This window comes from Macaca fascicularis, chromosome 11 (assembly GCF_037993035.2).
Source record: "Macaca fascicularis isolate 582-1 chromosome 11, T2T-MFA8v1.1".
Taxonomy (NCBI): Eukaryota; Metazoa; Chordata; class Mammalia; order Primates; family Cercopithecidae; genus Macaca; species Macaca fascicularis.
The window spans coordinates 119,036,275-119,057,399 of record NC_088385.1 but is presented as its reverse complement, the minus strand read 5'-3'; the positions used below and the strand labels follow the sequence as shown (position 1 = coordinate 119,057,399).

Genomic DNA, 21,125 nt, shown 5'->3' with positions numbered 1-21,125 from the left:
ATGGGGGGATGCAGGGAAATTAACCCTTCAACCCAACTAGATTTTAGTTCTGGGTAGAAGACAGAAAAGTCTCTACCAAGTAGAGTAACTAGAGCTTGGCCCCTTATATAGGTTTGGGGTCACAGTCTGTGCTTATGATTTTTATGTTTCTATTTTTACATAAATTCACATTTGTGATTTTTTTTTTGAGGCAGGGTCTCACTCTGTTGCCTAGATTGGAGTGCAGTGGTGCAATCTTGGCTCACTGCAGCCTCGATCTCCCAGGCTCAAGAGATCCTGCCACTCAGCCTCCCCAGTAGCTGAGACTACAGGTGTGTGCCACCATGTCTAGCTAGTTTTTATTTTGTGTAGAAATGAGGTCTGAACTCCCTGGCTCAAATGATCCTCTCGCCTCAGCCTCCCAAAGTGTTGGGATTACAGGAATGAGATATGATGCTTTCTAAAAGTCCAAGCCGGCCAGGCATGGTAGCTCATGCCTATAATCCCAGCACTTTGGGAGGCCAAGGTGGGTGGATTACCTGAGGTCAGGAGTTCCAGACCAACCTCAGCGACATGGTGAAACCCCATCTCTACTAAAAACACAAAAATTAGCAGGGCATGGTGGTGCAAGCCTGTAATCCCAGCTACCCTGGAAGCTGAGGCAGGAGAAATCACTTGAACCCCAGAGGCGGAGGTTGCAATGAGCCAAGATCACACCACTGCACTCCAGCCTGGGCAACAGAGGGAGACTGTCACAGAGAAGAAAAAAAAAAAAGTCCAGGCCAAAAGCTTAATTTAAAGTTACCCCTAATGGTAGTATCTCTATGTGCCTACCAGAAGCACATATAAATTCTCAGAGGAACATGCCAGAAAACTTGGTGTTCACACAAACACCCACACACACATGCACACACGCACACACACAAACACACAGAGCAAGCCTCCATGAACGGGAGACAGCAGAAACAACATAGCAAAGAAACAGTTTGTGCTATTTTTAGACACAAAAGAAAATAAATATATTTAACATGTTTAAAGACATGTTAAAGAGGGAACTATGCTGGGTGCAGTGGCTAACGCCTGTGATCCCAGTCCTTTGGGAGGCCAATGGGTGGCACAGATTGCTTGAGCTCAGGAGTTCGAGACTAGCCTGGGCAACACAGTAAGGAACCATCTCCACTAAAAATACAAAAACATAGGTAGTGGTGCATCCCTGTGGTCCCAGCTACATAGGAGACTGAAGTGGGACGATCACTTGAGGCCCGGGGGCGGAGGCTGCAGTGAGCTGAGATCACACTACTGCACTCCAGCCTCACTGACAGAGCGAGATTCTGTCTCAAAAACAAAAGACAAAAACAAAACAAAAAAAAACCAAAGAGGGAACTGTAATATGACTATGGAACAAAAGATTATTTTAAAAATAAAAAAAGATTATTTTTAAAAATTAGGAGGTACAATGAGGAAAAGGATCAAACAGAACTCAAAATTAAATATATAATCACTAAAGTGAAAATCTTAATGGACACTTTATACAACAGATTAGAAATAACTAAGGAGAAAAATCAGTGAACTAGAAGACAGATAAGAAATTACCCAGAATATCTGGGCGCAGTGGCTCACACCTATAATTCCAGAACTTTGGGAGGCTGAGGCGGGTGGATCACCTGAGGTCAAGAGTCTGGCCAACATGGTGAAACCCCGTCTCTACTAAAAATACAAAAAAACTAGCCGGGCGTGGCTGGGCGCGGTGGCTCACACCTGTAATCCCAGCACTTTGGGAGGCCGAGGTGGGCAGATCACGCAGTCAGGAGATTGAGACCATCCTGGCTAACATGGTGAAACCCCATCTCTACTAAAAATACAAAAAATAAGATGGGCGTGGTGATGGGCACCTGTAGTCCCAGCTACTCAGGAGGCTGAGGCAGGAGAATGGCGTGAACCCAGGAGGTGGAGCTTGCAGTGAGCCGAGATTGCGCCACTGCACTCCAGCCTGGGCGACAGAGCGAGACTCCGTCTTAAAAAAAAAAAAAAAAAAAAAATTAGCCGGGCATGATGGCACATGCCTGTAATCCCAGCTACTCGGGAAGTTGAAGCAGGAGTATCACTTGAGCCCGGGAGGCAGAGGTTGCAGTAAGCCGAGATTGCGCCATTGCACTCCAGCCTGGGCAAGAGCGAAACTCCATCTCCAAAAAAAAAAAAAAAGTTCAGAATAGTATAGCAAATACCCATATACTTCTCATCTATATTCACAAAGTTTAATATTTCCTCACATTACTTTTATGTATTTATTCCCCTGAACTATTTGAGGATAAGTCTGAACATGTAACGTTTTATTCCTAAGTACTTCATCATGTGTCTTTGAAGAACAAGGTCACTGCTTTCTCCTATGTAAACAATACGGATGTCACTCTCAGCAACTTTAATGTAAGTTCTCTACTTGTACAATAATGTCCTTAAGAGCTTTTTTTTTTTTTTTGAGACAAGGTCTCACTCTGTCACCGGGCTGGAGCAGTGGCACAATCTCAGCTCACTGCAACCTCTGCCTCCTGGGTTCAAGCGCTCGCCTGTAATCCCAGCTACTCGGGAGGCTGAGGCACGAGAATCACTTGAACCCAGGAGGCAGAGGGGGCAGTGAGCCGAGATCATGCCACTGCACTCCAGCCTGGGAGACAGGGCAAGACTGTCCCCCCCCAAAAAAAAACGAAACGAAAAATAAGGCAAATTCTATCTCATTAAAATCTTTCAATTGTATAAGAATTGTATAACCTGACTTACAAAAACTGTAGAGAAAGAGGCTAGTACAGAATAAGCAAGCCTACCCTTTATGTCACTCAGAGAACTGGGACCGCCATGAGACTGGTCTGCCTCACATACGGCCCTCCAAAAGTCCTGCTCTGCCACACTGGAGGCTTGGCCTTCATTTTGCAGACTTAGGGCCAACATGAAGTCCAAGTTTGCACTGTCTTCACCACCCTCTTTGGGGGGCTGTTGGCCTCTATTCCGTTCCTGCCTCTCTTGTTCTTCAACTGAAAAATAAAAAAACCAAAAACCAGCATTCAGGATACATTAGAAATGTTACCACCCTCAACTCAAGTCCATGCCTAGCAAATAGTCAAGGTTTATAGGCATCTGGGTAGGAACACAAATGACCATGCTCAACCAGCTCTCTTCACCCTCTGGGTCTCCTAGCTCTGAACATTAAAGTCTGCCATATGAAAAGGCTCCATTATTATTCTAATTGTATTATTAAGCAATATTACTAAGCCATAATTATGAGACAGGCACTGCGCTAAACATTTTATACTTATTTTCTGAATTATAGTAGAATGGTTTAAAGCACGAGGTCAGATTACCTGAGTTCAAATCTTAGTTCTACCTTCAATTTTACCTACCTTCAAATAATGAGACAATTAAATGAGTTAATACATATAAAGTACTTTGCAAATGCCTAAGGGAAGTAAGATACAGGTTGAGCATACCAATCCAAAAATCCAAAATTTGAAACTTTTTGGGCATCAATATGACTCTCAAAGAAAACGCTCACTGGAACATTTTGGATTTCAGATTTCTCAGATTTGAGATACGCATCCAGTATATATAATGCAAATACTTCAAAAGTCAAAACACTTCTAGCCCCAAGTATTTTGGATAAGGGATACTCAATCTGTATAAGTGCTGGCTATTTACAAGACTGTCATCATCCTCACCATTATGAACCCTAACTATAATCCAATAGAGGCTATTTCCATTTTATAGGAAAGTGAGGTATTCCCAGTGTTACTCAGCTACAGTCAGGTTTCTATAATCAAGATCTATCTGGCCCCAAAGCCCTGTTCCCATTTGCCTTGGGATTTTGATGCCATTCTAGTTCCCTAATCCCAAGCACAACTCACACAGATTATTCTGAATTGAAACCTGGGCTGTAATGTTCCTTTGGTTGGTAGTTCTATCGTGGAAAACATCTGATTCAAAGGCTCTCAAGGGCCTTTGTGGCAGCCTCATGGGTGGGTCCAGAGCCTCAATTTGTCTGAGGAGTTGGGATGCAATCCAGATTCCATCCTGACCCCAAGATTCATCATATGCATTAGGAGGTATGGCAACCTCATTTCTCTTTTCCTCCCCCTCTCTCCCACAAACTTCAGGGTGAGTCTTCAGATCTTTCACAAGGACATTGCGACCACAGTTGCCACATAGTTCCGTCCGGGCACCACAATAATCTTCATGTTCCTTCAGTTTGAGAATGGAAAGTTCTAAATCACAGTGCTGGCAGACAGCAAGCCGCAAAGGGCACTCAGTCTCCTACAAACCAGAGGAATGAGGTAGTTAATATGCATATCTAGGAGACGTGTGTTTTAGTATAGGGCAAGGAAAGCCAAGAGTATCTACTGCAATCTTCTCTTCCAACCCTAGATTATCCTGCCATTTTTTTTATGTATTTAATATTTAAGAGTCACAGCTTCCCCTTTCGTTCCTGCCACAATGTTCTATAAAGGAAAATAAAATATTAGAGGGAGTCCACTACTCAGCCATCCTGACTATCATATCGTTTTGTGCACACATTACTAAGTAATCTAAAACCAGCCAGAGAAGCCCAGGAGCAAATAACAAGAATCATAGCAATTCAGATGTTTGTCAAAGCTCCAATGTCCCTGTCCCCTACCAACTACTCCAATTCAGTCTTAACTACCTAATAATGAGGAAAAGAACCTGCATTTTAGAAAGACACAGGTTTCTCTAACCTTCATATTTGTATTCAGCACAGGTTTTATTTTTTATTTATTATTATTATTTTTTGAGACAGAGTATCGCTGTCGCCCAATGACAGAGTGGTGTGCATGGTGCAATTTCGGCTCACTGTAACCTCCACCTCTCGGGTTCAAGCAATTCTTGTGCCTCAGCTTCCTGAGTTGCTTGGGACCACAGGTGTGTGCCACCACACCCAGCTACATTTTTAGCACAGAAGGGGTTTCACCACATTAGCCAAGTTGGTCTCAAACTCCCAGCCTCAAGTGGTGTAAGCCACTACTCCTGGCAAATACATGTTATTTATCCAATAAAAGAGCTTTGGGGGCCAGGCACAGTGACCCACACCTGTAATCCCAGCACTCTGGGAGGCTAAGGCAGGCAGATCACCTGAGGTCAGGAGTTTGAGACCAGCCTGACCAACATGGTGAAACCCTACTCTACTAAAAATACAAAAATTAGCAAGGTGTGGTGGCATTCACCTATAGGTCCAGCTACTTGGGAGGCTGAGGTAGGAGAATTGCTTGAATCCAGGAGGCAGAGGTTGCAGTGAGCTGGGATCACACCACTGCAGTCCAGCCTAGGTGACAGAGTGGGGATGAAAAAAAAAAAAAAAAAGCTTTTGAAAAAAAACTTCTGAATTGGCATTACATCTACATAGTATCAAATTTTATTTTTTAATTTTAATTTTTCTTTTATTTTTTGAGACAGGATCTCAGTGTCACCCAGGCTGGAGTGCAATGGTGCTATCATGGCTTACTGCAAGCCTTGACCTCCTGGGCTCAAGTGATCCTCCCACCTCGGCCTCCCAAGTAGCTGGGAACCACAGGCACGTGCCATCATGCCTAGCTAGGTTTTTTGTTTTATTTTTATTTTGTAGAGACAAGGGTCTCCTTATGTTGCCCAGATTGATCTCAAACTCTTAGGCTCAAGCAGTCCTCCTGCCCTGGCCTCCCAAAGTGCTGGGATTACAGGCGTGAGCCACTGTGCCCAGCTGGTATACAATTTTAAAGCCCAAAAAGGATATATGTAAAAATCTTGTCTCTTCTTCCCTGTTCCTCAGCTACCTAAGGCCTTTTTATCAATTTATTGTGTTTCCTGCAAGAGATAGTTCATGCATATATAAACAGTGCTGAAAATGTTGGAGTAGCATTTAGAATAGAACTTCAATTTTTTTTTTTTTTTTTTTTTGAGATGGCGTTTCGCTCCTGTTGCCTAGGCTGGAGTACAATGGCATGATTTCGACTCACTGCAACCTCCGCCTCCTGGGTTCAAGCAATTCTCCTGCCTCAGCCTCCCAAGTAGCTGGGATTAAAGGCACCCACCACCACACCTAGCTAATTTTTGTATTTTTAGTAGAGATGGAGTTTCACCACGTTGGCCAGTCTGGTTTTAAACTCTTGACCTCATGTGATCTGCCCACCTCGGCCTCCCAAAGTGCTGGGATTATAGGCATGAGCTACCACGCCCAGCCATTTTTTTTTTTTTTTTTTTGAGACAGTCTCACTCTGTTGCCCAGGCTGGAATATAGTGGTGTGATGTTGGCTCACTGCAACCTCTGCCTCACAGGTTCAAGCAATTATCCTGCCTCAGCCTCCCGAATAGCTGGAATTACGGCATGCAGCACCATGCCTGGCTAATTTCTGTATTTTTAGTAGAGACGGGATTTCACCATGTTGATCAGGCTGGTCTTGAACTGCTGACCTCAAGTGATCTGCCCGCCTCTGCCTCCCATAGTTCTGGGATTATAGGTGTGAGTCACTGCGCCTGGCCTACCTTTTTATTTTTATTTTTTTGAGACAGGGTCTCCCTTTGTCGCCCAGGCTGGAATGCAGTGGCGCAAACAGGACTCACTGCAGCCTCAACCTCCGGGCTCAAACAATATTGTATCTCAGCCCCTCGAGCAGTTGAGACTACAGGAATGGACCACGATGTCCAGCTAATTTTTTAGTTTTTTGTAGAGATAGGGGTCTCACGATATTGCCTAGACTGGTCTTGAACTCCTTGGTTTAAGCAATCCTCTCGCCTTGGCCTCCCAAAGTGCTAGGATTACAGGCGTGAGTGAGTCACTGTAGCCCACTATGAATTACCTTTAATTTAAGGGTAATTTAATTATAAATTAATAAAATTAAGTTGTTACAGTTTGAGGCACATAGAATGAAATGCACAAATCTGTAAGTATATACCTTGGTGAATTTTAACATATGTATATCCACTCTTGCATAACTACCATATAAACAGCTGTTTGGATTTTTATTTATTTTTTTAGACGGAGTCTCACTTTGTCTCCCAGGCTGGAGTGCAACGGCACAATCTTGGCTCACTGCAAGCTCCGCCTCCCGGGTTCACGCCATTCTCCTGCCTCAGCCTCCTGAGTAGCTGGGACTACAGGCGCCCGCCACCACGCCCAGCTAATTTTTTATATTTTCAGTAGAGATGGGGTTTCACTGTGTTAGCCAGGATGGTCTCGATCTCCTGACCTCGTGATCCACCCGCCTCAGCCTCCCAAAGTGCTGGGATTATAGGCATGAGCCACCACTCCCGGCCAAGAAATGCTGAAGATCAAGGCTGCGGGATGCTCCCTACTGAATGGGAAAACTGTCCTTGGTTCCACATAGGCTATAGACACAGCCTTTCTGCCAGCAACTGTTCCTGCAAGGAACTTTAGCTCAACTGAACATACTGTCACATGGTTCCTTGAAGGGGTACAGCACTGATTTCAGTTGCATTATAAAAGATTGAGTGGTGCTTTTGACTATTAGTTTATGTCAACACTTGAAAACATGGTGAGCCCGTTTTTTTGTTTGTTTGTTTGTTTTAGATGGAGTTTCACCCTGTCACCCAGGTTGGAATGCAGTGGTACGATCTCGGCTCACTACAACCTCCTCCTCCCAAGTTCAAGCAATTTTCCTGCCTCAGCCTTCCGAGTAGCTGGGATTACAGGCACGCGTCCCATGCCCAGCTAATTTTTGTATTTTTAGTAGAGACGGGGTTTCACCATGTTGGCCAGGCTGGTCTCGAACTCCTGACCCCATGATCCACCCGCCTCAGCCTCCCAAAGTGCTAGGATTACAGGTGTCAGCCACTGCACCTGACTGGATTTTTAAATTGGTGAATTAATATACTCTTTCAACGTTGGCCAGTTTTGGCCAGGTGCCATAGCTCACGCCTGTGATCTCAGCACTTGGGAAAGCCAAGGGAAGATCACTTGAGGCCAAAAGTTCGAGACTAGCCTGGGCAACATAGCAAGACCCCCAACTCTATGAAAAACAAAAATAAATAAAATTAGCCAGGCATAGTGGCCTATACCTGTAGTCCCACCTATGCAGGTAGATCATTTGAGCCCGGGAATTTGAGGCTGCAGTGAGTTATGATCATGCCACTGCATGCTAGCCTGGGTGACAGAGTGAGACTCTGTCTCTTAAAAAAGGTTTTTAATTAAAAAAAAAAGAAAAATGACAGGGCATGGTGGCTCACGCCTGTAATCCCAGCACTGTGAGAGGTCAAGGCAGTTGGATCACCCAAGGTCAGGAGTTCGAGATCACCCTGGCCAACATGGCAAAATTTCATCTCTACTAAAAATACAAAAAAAATTAGCCAGGCATGGTGGAGCACACCTGTAATCCCAGCTACTTGGGAAGCTGAGGAAGGAGAATCGCTTGAACCTGGGAGGTGGAGGTTGCAGTGAGCCAAGATCGCACCACCACACTCCAGCCTCCATGACAGGAGCAAGACTCCATCTCAAAAAAAAGACAAAAAAACTTTGGGCTGAGTACAGTGGCTCATGCCTGTAATCCTAGTACTTTGGGAGGCTGAGGCAGGAGGATCACTTGAGCCCAGGAGTTCAAGAGCAACCTGTGCAACACAGCAAGACCCTGTCTCTATTTTTGGGGGTTTTTTTTTGAGACGTAGACTCACCCTGTCATCCAGGCTGGAATGCAGTGGCGCGACCTCGGCTCACTGCAACCTCTGCCTCCCGGGTTCAAGCAATTCTCGTGCCTCAGCCTCCCAAGTAGCATGCACCTCCACATCCAGCTAATTGTTGTATTTTTAATAGGGACAGGGTTTCACCGTGTTGGCCAGGCTGGTCTCGAACTCCTGACCTCAAGTGATTCGCCCACCTCAGCCTCCCAAAGTGCTGGGATTATAGGCGTGAGCCACCCCACCCAGCCAACCCTGTCTCTATTTAAAAAAAAAAAAAAAGGGCCGGGCGCGGTGGCTCAAGCCTGTAATCCCAGCACTTCGGGAGGCCGAGGCGGGTGGATCACGAGGTCAGGAGATCGAGACTATCCTGGCTAACATGGTGAAACCCCGTCTCTACTAAAAATACAAAAAAAACTAGTCGGGCGTGGTGGCGGGCGCTTGTAGTCTCAGCTACTTGGGAGGCTGAGGCGGGAGAATGGCGTGAACCCAGGAGGCGGAGCTTGCAGTGAGCCGAGATCACGCCACTGCACTCCAGCCTGGGAGACACAGCGAGACTCCATCTCAAAAAAAAAAAAAAAAAAAAAAAAAACCTTCTGCCAGTTTTATCTCAACTAGCAAGCAAATGATACTCTATTCTCTCTCACCAAATGCTGAGGAATTTCTTAGGTTAAGTAGCATGTTATCCAAGTGTTCAAGAATTTAAAATGAGGCTGGGTGTGGTGGCTCACGCCTGTAATCCCAGCACTTTGGGAGGCTGAGACGGGTAGATCACAAGGTCAGGAGTTTGAGACCAGCCTGGCCAACATGGTGAAATCCCATCTCTACTAAAAAAACAAAAATTAGCCAGGTGTGGTGGCGGACGCCTGTAATCCCAGCTACTCGGGAGATCGAGGCAGGAGAATTGCTTGAACCTGGTAGGCAGAGTTTGCAGTGAGCTGAGATTGCACCACTGCACTCCAGCCTGGGCAACAGAACAAGACTCTGTCTCGGAAAAAAAAACAAAAAAAAAAACAAAGAATTTAAAATGAAATGACAGCTTGCAAGGCAGGCTGTGTGCTAAAGAGGTTATCCCATACTGGCAACTCCAGGGCTGGCTTCATATTCAGTGAGACTGCCAATAACTAACCCCCAGCAGAAATGATAGACTCAGTTCCAAAGGGAAAGACTTCGGGAGTCTCAACATACACAAGGGAGTTCCAACAGCCAGGTAGCCGAATCAGGCAGCAGTCACAAAGTCAAGGCCTCAAACAGGCTTTGAGAAACAGTATGCATGTGAGCTCGTGGAGAACTAACACTCAACCAGACTGGCTTTCTGCTCTGCATGTGGGTCTGTAATCTCCGTAGGACTGGGACCACAGTAACTCACTCCATGGAGCAACAAGACTAACCTCATGCTTCTTTAACAGTCTCTTCTCCAACTTCTTGTTACATTTGCAGGTCACCTAGCATAAGAAGTGAGAATCAATAAATTGGCTTTGTGACAATATGCTCATTTGCTATTGCACAATAGCAAACAAAATACATTTATGAACAACAGCAAGTGTAACACATGTATAAACATTTGGGTACTTGGTGGCTCACCTGACAGTGTTCTGCAGCCATGTGAGTCTCCATGTCAGATTTGGGAAATGGTTCCTTGCAGATAGGACACATACCAATGTTCCTTTGACAGTGGATCTCATGGATGGTAAAGTTAAACACAGGAATTTCTTTTTTGCTACAGAAATAGAACAAAGAAAAAGGCAAGCATTACTGACTAATCTATGCCTTTTCTTGCACAGTGGCATCACATGGAAATCTGTCCTGTCCAATCTTTAGTCTCCATTATTTATCTTTAGTGAATACCTAGCCTACAAACTCATGATTATTACCAATCCTGCTTTTCAAGAACTAAATCCTGGCCGGGCACGGTGGCTCACACCTGTAATCCCAGCACTCTGGGAAACCGAGGCAGGCGGATCACCTAAGGTCAGCTGTTCGAGACCAACCTGGCCAATATTGTGAAACCCCGTCTCTACTAAAAATACAAAAATTAGCCAGGCGTGATGGCAGGCACCTGTAATCCCAGCTACTCGGGAGGCTGAGGCAGGAGAATCACTTGAACCTGGGACGCAGAAGTTACTGTAAAAAAAAAAAAAAAAAGAAAGAACTGGCCAGGCGCAGTGGCTCACACCTGTAATCCCAGCACTTTGAGGGGCCGAGGAGGGCGGATCACCTGAGGTCGGGAGTTCAAGACCAACCTGACCAAATGCAGAAACCCTGTCTCTACTAAAAATACAAAATTAGCCAGGTGTGGTGGCACATGCCTGTAATCTCAGCTACTCAGGAGGCTGAGGCAGGAGAATCGCTTGAACCGAGGAGGCGGAGGTTGCAGTGAGCCTAGATCGTGCCATTGCACTCCAGCCTGGGCAACAGGAGTGAAACTCTGTCTCAAAAAAAAAAAACTAAACTAAACTAAACTAAATCCTGTCCAGGTGCAGTGGCTCACACCTGTAATCCCAGCACATTGAGAGGCTGAGGCAGGTGGATCACTAGAAGTTAGGAGTTCAAGACCAGCCTAGCCAATATGGTGAAACCCCGCTTTTACCAAAAATATAAAAAATTAATGGGGTGTGGTGGCGGGCGCCTGTAACCCCAACTACTTGGGCAGCTGAAGCAGGAGAATCACTTGAACCCAGGAGGCGGAGGTTGCAGAAAGTTGAGATTGTGCCACTGCACTCCAGCCTGGGCAACAGCAAGATTCCGTATCAAAAAAAAAAAAAAAAGAACTAAATCCTGAAGGCTGACTCTTCTGTGCAACATTCTGAGTTACCAGTGCTATGCACTACTACCTCTAAAAGCTCAGCCTTACTTTCTCAAAGTCAGAGCTGATCACAACATGAAGTCAGATGCCAAAAAGAGTGGAGCTAGGCTATTCCAAAACCATCCATGTCCCAAAGCAGAGTGATACGCTCCAGGATTATTTTATTTTTTTTTTGTTTGTTTTTTTTGTTTTTTTTTGTTTTTTGAGATGGAGTCTCGCTCTGTCGCCCAGGCTGGAGTGCAGTGGCGCGATCTCGGCTCACTGCAAGCTCCGCCTCCTGGGTTTACGCTATTCTCCTGCCTCAGCCTCCTGAGTAGCTGGGACTACAGGCGCCCGCCACCGCACCCGGCTAATTTTTTGTATTTTTAGTAGAGACGGGGTTTCACCGTGGTCTCGATCTCCTGACCTTGTGATCCGCCCGCCTCGGCCTCCCAAAGTGCTGGGATTACAGGCATGAGCCACCGCGCCCGGCCTAGGATTATTTTAAAACAGAAAACAAACCAAAACAACAATAAAAACAAGTGAAAAAATACCCTACCACTGATTTTTCCTCAGTTTTAAGTAGTTAAATTTCATTGGCTTTTATTCCATGAAAAGTCAAACCAAAAGGAGAAGATGCCAGCTTTGGGATAGTCAAAGGGGAAGGAGAAATTGTCTCCTGTATGCCTCACATGCCTTTCAAAGCAGGCTGGATGCTTCCTGACTACAGGAACATGCTCTCTGGCTGGGTTGGTAGAAACTTCACTTCAAAGCTGCACAAAAATCAAATCCTGAACCCTTTCCTCCACCAGTCTGGTCTCTCCACTTAATTTTCCCATTCTCATTTAGTTTAGTGGTCCAAAGAACATATCTAAGCTACACAAATTAAGGAAGTAAAGTGATAATCTTACATGAAAGAATAAGACCATTTAAACATGAAAAGATTAGACACACACTCGAACTAAAGGTACATTCTATTCAAAGGCCTTACTTTTACTTATTTGGATAGGACCATTGTAAAATTCCAATTTGACCAGCTAAAGACATTAAAGAAGGTACCTATAACAATAATTCAGAAAAATAAAATACGGAACAGGATCAATACAGATAGTCATAAAACACATTATTTAAGATCATATTTTGCCTCTGGAGCTGAATACTAGAAGAACTCTCTCCCACACTAAATAATAGTTTATTTCTCTTTTAACAACCTTTAATATTCAGACATTGTCTAAAAAACATTTCGAAGTAGAATAAATGATGTGCCTCCAGCTTATAGTCATTCTTCCAAACTGAAAGACCAAGACACCAAGGCAGTGCAATTCATTTTCATCCAATGGTGGAATTATCAAGCTGGGGACCCCAAGGCAGCTCTCAAAGCGGCACTGGAAGGTGACAGAACAATCAACCGTGAGAGATGGGAAGAAAACTCAAACGGATAAAGAGGTAAATTACTGACAGATTTAACTTCCCATATTTCTCTCAAATTTCTAGCTTTCTAAGGAAACTACTCATTTTGAATTAATTTAGTTAAAATAATAAATCCCAACTTTTTAAAGATGTTGTGAAACTAATAGTTTAATACATTACTGGTGGTAGAATAAACTATCTAAAAACAGTCTGAAAATGCATTTCTAGGACCATAAAATTATATACTCTGTAACACAATAATCCTCCTCTTGGGATTATGTATGAATATTTTCATTAGAGTATCATAGAATGGTAAAAAATGAAAGTCATTAAAAATACCTAAGCAAGAAAGGAATATCTAAGTTACATATAGTACACCAACAAAGTGAAAGAAGCAATGTTATATTGTGATTGCAAATCATGTATGTACAAATGCCATGAAAATTAAAGCCAGCTGGCCGGGCGCGGTGGCTCAAGCCTGTAATCCCAGCACTTTGGGAGGCCGAGGCGGGTGGATCACGAGGTCAGGAGATCAAGACTATCCTGGCTAACATAGTGAAACCCCATCACTACTAAAAATACAAAAAAAAAAACTAGCCGGGCGTGGTGGCGGGCGCCTGTAGTCTCAGTTACTTGGGAGCCTGAGGCGGGAGAATGGCGTGAACCTGGGAGGCGGAGCTTGCAGTGAGCCGAGATCACGCCACTGCACTCCAGCCTGGGAGACACAGCGAGACTCCGTCTCAAAAAAAAAAAAAAAAAAAAAGAAAATTAAAGCCAGCAATTACTGCTTAGGGTGTAGAAAACCTGGGTTCCTTTTTCATAATTTTGGCAATAATTTTATTTTAATGGCAAATATGGAGACACTAAATGTCTAGCATTTACTTTACAAGGCTGTTCAGGATAACTTGTCGACATACTACATACACAAGGCCCCTAAAACTTTAGAATTAAAACAAAAAATATTAAGGACCACACCATCATAATATGAAAAAGCAAGAATCGAAAGCAGCTGTCAGGTAAGACCACAAAGCATTTACTAGTCCACATATTCACCTCTTAGGAAATGCTAAAATAAGATATTTGCAACAATTATATAAAATAGTTGCCTGCTGTTTTTTTCTTTTAAAATTTAACTGCCAACATATTCCTACCAAACATTCCAACCAGATGAAGTACTAATATGCTTTCTTCCTACCTTCAGATAAAATGAAGATGTTTTAAGTGAGATAAATGGGCGCACAATTCCGTATCCAGATAAAACTGCTAAAAGTCTCAAGGAAGGGCTAGCAAATTAGAGGTGAAATTTCATTTAGATATAAATAGCTGAAAGGCAAACCAAAGCTTCCAGGAAAATTCCCAAGAGCTTTCCAAACACTAAACACAAACAACCAGAAATTAATTCTTTACAGGTTTAGTCAGCCTTCTATGCTAATTTGCTTTTTTCTTTAATTTATTTGGCTTTGAATAGCCTTGTTTTTCACTAGCTTTCCATTAACTCACCCTTTAACTCTCTTAGCATAGTTATTTATATATTGTCCTAGGCTTGAGATTCCTCCTAATTGGAGTAGACTGATAAAACAGGTGTATCTTAACTAACGCTAAAAACCAGTGTGTCTGTTTTCTTATGTTTCAGTAGCTATACATATAAAATTCAAAAAAACCTAAAATAGCTTATGAAATGGTAGAAAGTGATAGTGGCATAGCAGAAATACCCTACAATATGGCAAGACACCTTCAATGAGATGAAATCTTAATTCCAAGCAGGTAAAGAATATTGTAACCAGCTCTTGCTCTAATTATATCCTAATTCTGCCAAAGTTAGGCTGAGAAGAAAGAAAAAGACAACAACGACAACAAAAATGTTATTTGACTCAAATATTCTACCAATGAGTCAAACTATTTTTGTTATTCCACATCTCTTTCTACCACAGTTTGCTAAGGTAAACATAGCACATTGTGAAAGAAGTACCCAGTGAAGGAAAATAAAGTAATAAACATAGCAGACAGTTCTGCTTTGCTTTTTTTGTCAGCTTACAGTAAGAGCACTTGTATAGCACCAAGATACCAAGTTAAGTTCTTAGGAAATCCCCAACAGGAACCAGCTGATTACTAACTTTACAACTAGTTTCATTTCATCAGGAAAAAGATGCTCTTTCTTGTAATTCATGTGGGTTATAAACACCAAAATAAAAAGCTTAACATTCAAGACTGTGTCAGTCTTCACTAAGAGTTTTTAAATCAGGAAATGGTAGTGATCAAGCTTGACTGTCCTCATTCCACTAACATTTCTTAGATTTAATGTCTTACCAGTTGTCACACAGTCGAGTTTCCTGGTCATCTAGAAATTCAGCCATCTTTAGCTCTTCCTGAAAACCACAAAGGAAGACATGAACTTTCTCTTTCATTTCTGCTTTCAAGATGACATGCAAGAAACAAAATAAAAAACTAGTATACAGAAAATGTCACCCAAACCTGCATGTTAAAGCATTTTATTCAATATCCAGCCCCTTGAGATTTTCTTATTTTAAAATTATCAATTTAAAATAATTTTATTGGATAACGGACTTTTAAAAAATAAAAATAATAAAATAAAATACTTTTACTAGGCTGGGGACAGTGGCTCATGCCTATAATCTCATGCCTATAATCAGTACTTTGGGAGGCCGAGGCGGGTGGATCACTTGAGCCCAGGAGTTCAAGACCAACCTGGCCACAACCTGGGGAAACCCCACGTCTACAAAAAATACAAAAAAAAAAAAATTACCCAGGCATGGTGATGTGTGCCTGTAGTCCCAGCTACTCAAGAGGCTGAGGCAGGAGGAATGCGCAAGAGGAATGCTTAAGCCCAGGAGTTCAAGGCTGCGGAGAGCCATGATCATGCCACTGCACTCCAGCCTGGGTGACAGAGTGAGACCCTTTCTCAAAAATAATAATAATATCCTGGCCAGGTGCGGTGGCTCACACCTGTAATCCCAGCACTTAGGGAGGCCGAGGCAGGCAGATCACAAGGTCAGGAGATCAAGACCATCCTAGCCAACATGGTGAAACCCCATCTCTACTAAAAATACAAAAATTAGCTGGGCGAGGTGGCGCGTGCCTGTAATCCCAACTACTCTCGAGGCTGAGGCAGGAGAATCGCTTTAACCAGGGAGTAAGAAGTTGCAGTGAGTGGAGTTCGTGCCACTGCACTCCAGCCTGGCGACAGAGTGAGACTCTGTCTCAAAAATAAATAAATAAATAAAAATAAAATAACATCCCTCAGAGATTTCATCCAATTACCCTAAAAGCATCATAAATAACAATAGTAAAATTATCAAATACAGGAAATTAACACTAATACAATACTAGTAACTAATCTATAGAATTTATTCAAATTTCACCAACAAGCCAGGCACAGCGGCTCATGCCTGTAATCCCAGAACTTTGGGAGGCTAAGCTAGGAGGATTGCTTGAACCCAGGAGTTTAAGATCAGCCTGGGCAATATGGTGAAACCCCTTCTCTACAAACAATTTAAAAATTAGCCAGACGTGGTGGCGCACACCTGTGGTCCCAGCCACTCAGAAGGCTGAGATGGGAAGATCACTTAAGCCCAGGAGGTCAAGGCTGCAGTGAGCAGTGATTGTATCACCGCACCCTAGCCTGGGTGACAGAGTGAGACCCTGTCTCAAAAAAAAAAAAAAAAAAAAAACACCATCCCACCCTTTTTCTGGTCCAGCATTCAATCTAGGATCACACATTGCATTTAGCAGTTACTTGTACTTAATTTCCTTTGATCTGGGAGAGTTCTTCAGTCTTTCTTTCTCTTTCATGACCTTGTTAAGCATACTGGCTTCTTTTTTTTTTTTTTTTTTAAACACAGTCTCGCTCTGTTGCCTAGGCTGGAGTGCAGTGGTGTGATCTCGGCTCACTGAAACCTCCACCGCAGCCCCCCGAGTAGCTGGGACCACAGGTATGTGCCACCATGCCCAGCTAATTTTTGTATTTTCAGTAGAGACGGGGTTTCACCATGTTGAGCAGGATGGTCTTGAACTCCTGACCTCAGATAATCCACCAGCCTTGGCCTCCCAAAGTGCTAGGATTACAGGTGTGAGCCACCATGCCCAGCCAGCTATTTTATATAATGTCCTTCAATTTGGGTTTGTCTGATATTTTCTCATGATTAAATTCAGGTTACACATTTTTGGCAAGAACACCATAGAAATCATGTTATGCTCATCTCAGTGCCTTATATCAGAAGGTACATGATGTCAACAGTCTTATTTTACTATTGATGTAAACCATGATCACATAGTTGATATGGTGTCTGCCAAATTTCTTCACTATAAAGTTTCTCCTGCTTTTTAAACAAGATGTCAATGCAGAAAGCAAAGCACTGGCAACTTTACTACCATTGTTTAGTTTAGATTATTCCTTTCCATGATACAAAAATGGTCTTAAATCCTGCCCCCAATAGGGTTCTTTAATGGTTTTGGCATTATCAAGTGAGTTGCCACTTTTCAAAACATGTATTTAGTCATTTGTTCAACAAGCTTAATTAGGCCAATACTTTGGGGCTGGGCCCGGTGGCTCACGCCTGTAACCCCAGCACTTTGGGAGGCCGAGGTGGGCGGATCACTTGAGGTCAGGAGTTCGAGACCAGCCTGGCCAACATGGCGAAACACCTCTCTACTAAAAATGCAAAAATTAACCGGGTGCCTGTAGTCCCAGCTACTAGGGAGGCTGAAGCAGAACTGCTTGAACCCGGGAGGTGGAGGTTGCAGTAAGCCAGGATCGCACCACTGCACTCCAGCCTGGGCAAAAGAGTGAGACTCTGTCTCGAAAAAATAAAAATTAAAAAAAAAAGGACAATACTGTAGGCCAGGTGCAGTGTCTCACACCTGTAATCCCAGCGCTCTGGAAGGCTGAGGTGGGTAGATCACTTAAGCTCAGGAGTCGAAGGCCAGCCAGGAAACATAGTAAGACCTTGTCTCTATAAAAAATAAGCAGCTGGTGTGGTGGCTCACCCCTATAATCCCAGCACTTTGGGAGGCCGAGACGGGCGGATCACAAGGTCAGGAGATCGAGACCATCCTGGCTAACACGGTGAAACCCGCTCTCTACTAAAAAATACAAAAAATTAGCCGGGCGTGGTGGCGGGCGCCTGTGGTCCCAGCTACTCGGGAAGCTGAGGCAGGAGAATGGCATGAACCCGGGAGGCAGAGCTTGCAGTGAGCTGAGATCACGCCACTGCCCTCCAGCCTGGGCAACAGAGCGAGACTCTGTCTCAAAAAAAAAGGCAAAAAATTAGGTGGGTGTGGTGGCACATGCCTGTAATCTCAGCTACTTGGGAGGCTGGGGTGGGAGGATGAGGTAGTCCCCAGCTACTTGGGAGGCTTGAGCCCAGGAGGTCAAGGCTACAGTGAGTGAGTTGTGATCACACCACTGCACTCCAGCCTGGGTGACAAAGTGAGACCCTGTCTCAAAGAAAAAGAAGACCATACTGTGTGCCACTGTGCCCTGGCACTAAAAATACTTTACAAAATAAGGAAATATAGTATCTGATAAAGCGATTTAGTGGTAGAGAAAAACAATAAGCAAAAAAATACATATAACTTAAGGTGAGTATTGTGATGGAAAAGTATACAGACAAATAAATGGGGGTGGAGTAGAGGCAAATCTACTTTAGGTAGATAAGAGTGATCAGGGAAGAACTTTCTAGGCAGACGACATTTAAAGTAAGAACTGAAGTACAAGAGCCAACCATGAAAAGACAAAGATGGAGGATGGGAATGGGGGAAAATCCATCCAGGCAGTGGAAAGGGCAAAAGGCCTAAAAGCAATGAAAGAGAAAGTAGGGCCGGGCGCGGTGGCTCAAGCCTGTAATCCCAGCACTTTGGGAGGCCGAGACGGGCGGATCACAAGGTCAGGAGATCGAGACCATCCTGGCTAACACGGTGAAACCCCGTCTCTACTAAAAAATACAAAAACCTAGCCGGGCGAGGTGGCGGGCGTCTGTAGTCCCAGCTACTCGGGAGGCTGAGGCAGGAGAATGGCGTAAACCCGGGAGGCGGAGCTTGCAGTGAGCTGAGATCCGGCCACTGCACTCCAGTCTGGGCGACAAAGCGAGACTCTGTCTCAACAAAAAAAAAAAAAAAAAAAAAAAAGAAAGAGAAAGTAAAGGCAGACCTGGAAAAACATAATAAAAAAGGGGAATGACTCAAGGTCTTGTCATATAAGACAGAAAGAATATTGGATTAGATTCCAAGCTCAATGGTAAACACTGAAGGGCTTTAAACTAGGGAATGACATAATTCAAGATACCCACTCTGGGCTGGGCGCGGCAGTCACGCCTGTAATCCCAGCACTTTGGGAGGGCGAGGTGGGCGGATCACTGGAGGTCTGGGGTTCGAGACCAGCCTGGCCAACATGGCAAAACCAAGTCTCTACTAAAAATACAAAAATTAGCTGGGCGTGGTGACGGGCGCCTGTATGCCAGCTACTCAGGAGGCTGAGGCAAGAGAATCACTTAAACCCAGGAGGCAGAGGTTGCATTGAGCTGAGATCTCGCCACTGCACTCCAACCTGAACAACAGAAGGTGATTCCATCTCAAAAAAAAAAAAAAAAAAAGATATTCACTCTCACGAAATGGCAACTAAGGAGGGCTGTCCGACTGATTTCAGGTGTGCTCTATTCCAGACCACTAAATGGCCAACTCTAAGGCCAGAGCTCAGATGTGGCAGGTGCTTGCTTTTCTAGATGCAAGGAGACTGGGGGTGGCCTGCAGGGTCCCCCTCTGGGGGTCAAGTTCTGGCTGGTTCTGCCAGATTTAACCTCTCTGGGCCTCAGATTCTTCAGGCAGAAGACTGACAATACTTCAAAGGATCAAGGAAACGAGCGAATGCACGGAAGAGTCGAGGCACAGAAAAAAGTCTTCAAGCTTATAAGGAGCCCGTTGGGCGTCGGCTAGATCTCTCTGGTCCGCAGAGGGGACCGTCCCTCTGCCCGAGGCAGCGTAGCTTCCACTGCCGGGTCCAGATACCCCAAGGTAGTTTCCAATCGCCCCCTTCCCCAGCAAGGTCGGTGATGGGGAGTGAAGAAGTAAGCGGCTTCTCAAATAATAGCAGTTGCCAAACGCTTACCGGGAAAATCTTTTAATCCCGACTACAATCCTAAGAGGTGAAAGTCTTGGTCCCCACTTTAGAGGCTGCGAAAGCGGAAGGCCACCTGAGTTTTCCGCAGCACCAGCGGGTCGGAGTGCGGGCTCGGACTCGGGTCCTTCGGCCTCGAGGCCGCATTAGGCCACTCGCGACCCCCCAGGCCGGCAGCTCGAGGCTCGGGCTCTAGGCCCAGGCCGGCATTGAGCCCAGCTCCGCCCGGGACGCGGTGGCCACAGAGGCGCTGCGGACGACGCCCGCTTCCCGGCTCCCCAGACCAACCTAGGCCGCGAAGGGGGCGGCGTCGCCGGGGGCTGCCAAGGCGCCGGTTCCCTGAGGAGAAAGCGCGGCCTCCTCCAGTCGCCACAGATGCCGCCGCGCGGGCATCCTTTCCTCACAGTCGCTACCCCGGGCCCAGAGACCCCACGCCCACACACCCCTCCCTTGGGATGCCGGACCCTTCCTAAACTGGAGGCCTCAGGGAATCTCCAGCCGCGTGCCGCCGCTACACCTCACCAGGGACGAGAGGAGAAACGTTGAGTTGACACACTAGCTGCAGACACGGAGCCTCCTCTGTCAGACCCCGCACTGAACAACGGCCCTCAGAGCTGCCTCACCACTTCCGCCCATCGCGGAGGAGCGCTCCCATTGGCCAGGGGCTGCTCCAGCTGTCGACCCATTGGATAACACCGTTGTCGCTCCCAGGGCCCCGCCTTCTGCGCGTCGATTGGCTCCCCGGAGGCCCACGGGGGCGTGTCCCTGGAAGCCCTGGCCCCTGCACATCTGGAACCAGAGGCACGGAGCTGAGCTGTGAGCCTGTTGCTGAGTTTAACAACTGTCCCCGACACAGGCTAATAATATTTGCATGAATAATTCTGTACAAACATTACTAATATGCCTAATATATTGAGATAATTAATGGTATTTTTTCTTTTCTCATGAGCCATTAATACTTATTAGTCATTCTTGTTGCTATGATAATGCCCTTGTGCAAGACTTCTGCAGGGCTGTGACCATATTTGAGCACTTTACTTTTTTGCAGTGGAAGAGTGAACCTGAGATGCAGGTTTGAGAGCTAGTTTCTCCACTTGCTGCCTGAATGGATTCCCTGAGCTTCTCTTACCTCGTGTATAATAAAGGAGAGAATAATTA

General features: G+C 44.9%; 1 protein-coding gene across 4 annotated transcripts in view; it reads right to left on the bottom strand.

Annotated features, from left to right (window-relative positions):
* TRAFD1 (TRAF-type zinc finger domain containing 1) overlaps positions 1-20,570 on the bottom strand; it is a 28,776-nt gene extending 8,206 nt beyond the window's left edge. Inside the window, exons 1-7 of one of the 4 annotated variants that reach the window (XM_065524835.1) lie at positions 20,490-20,570; positions 19,959-20,023; positions 15,146-15,204; positions 10,228-10,363; positions 10,035-10,088; positions 3,873-4,278; positions 2,799-3,005 (exon numbers count right to left, since the gene is read on the bottom strand). In XM_065524835.1, coding sequence (XP_065380907.1) covers positions 2,799-3,005; positions 3,873-4,278; positions 10,035-10,088; positions 10,228-10,363; positions 15,146-15,192 — 850 coding nt within the window. In that variant the 5' untranslated portion in view covers positions 15,193-15,204; positions 19,959-20,023; positions 20,490-20,570. Of the gene's footprint in view, positions 1-2,798; positions 3,006-3,872; positions 4,279-10,034; positions 10,089-10,227; positions 10,364-15,145; positions 15,205-19,958; positions 20,024-20,255 lie in introns of all 4 variants that reach the window. The other 3 variants (XM_005572290.5, XM_065524836.1, XM_045365997.2) reach the window with 3 other exon arrangements.
* Positions 20,571-21,125: the final 555 nt, after the last annotated feature.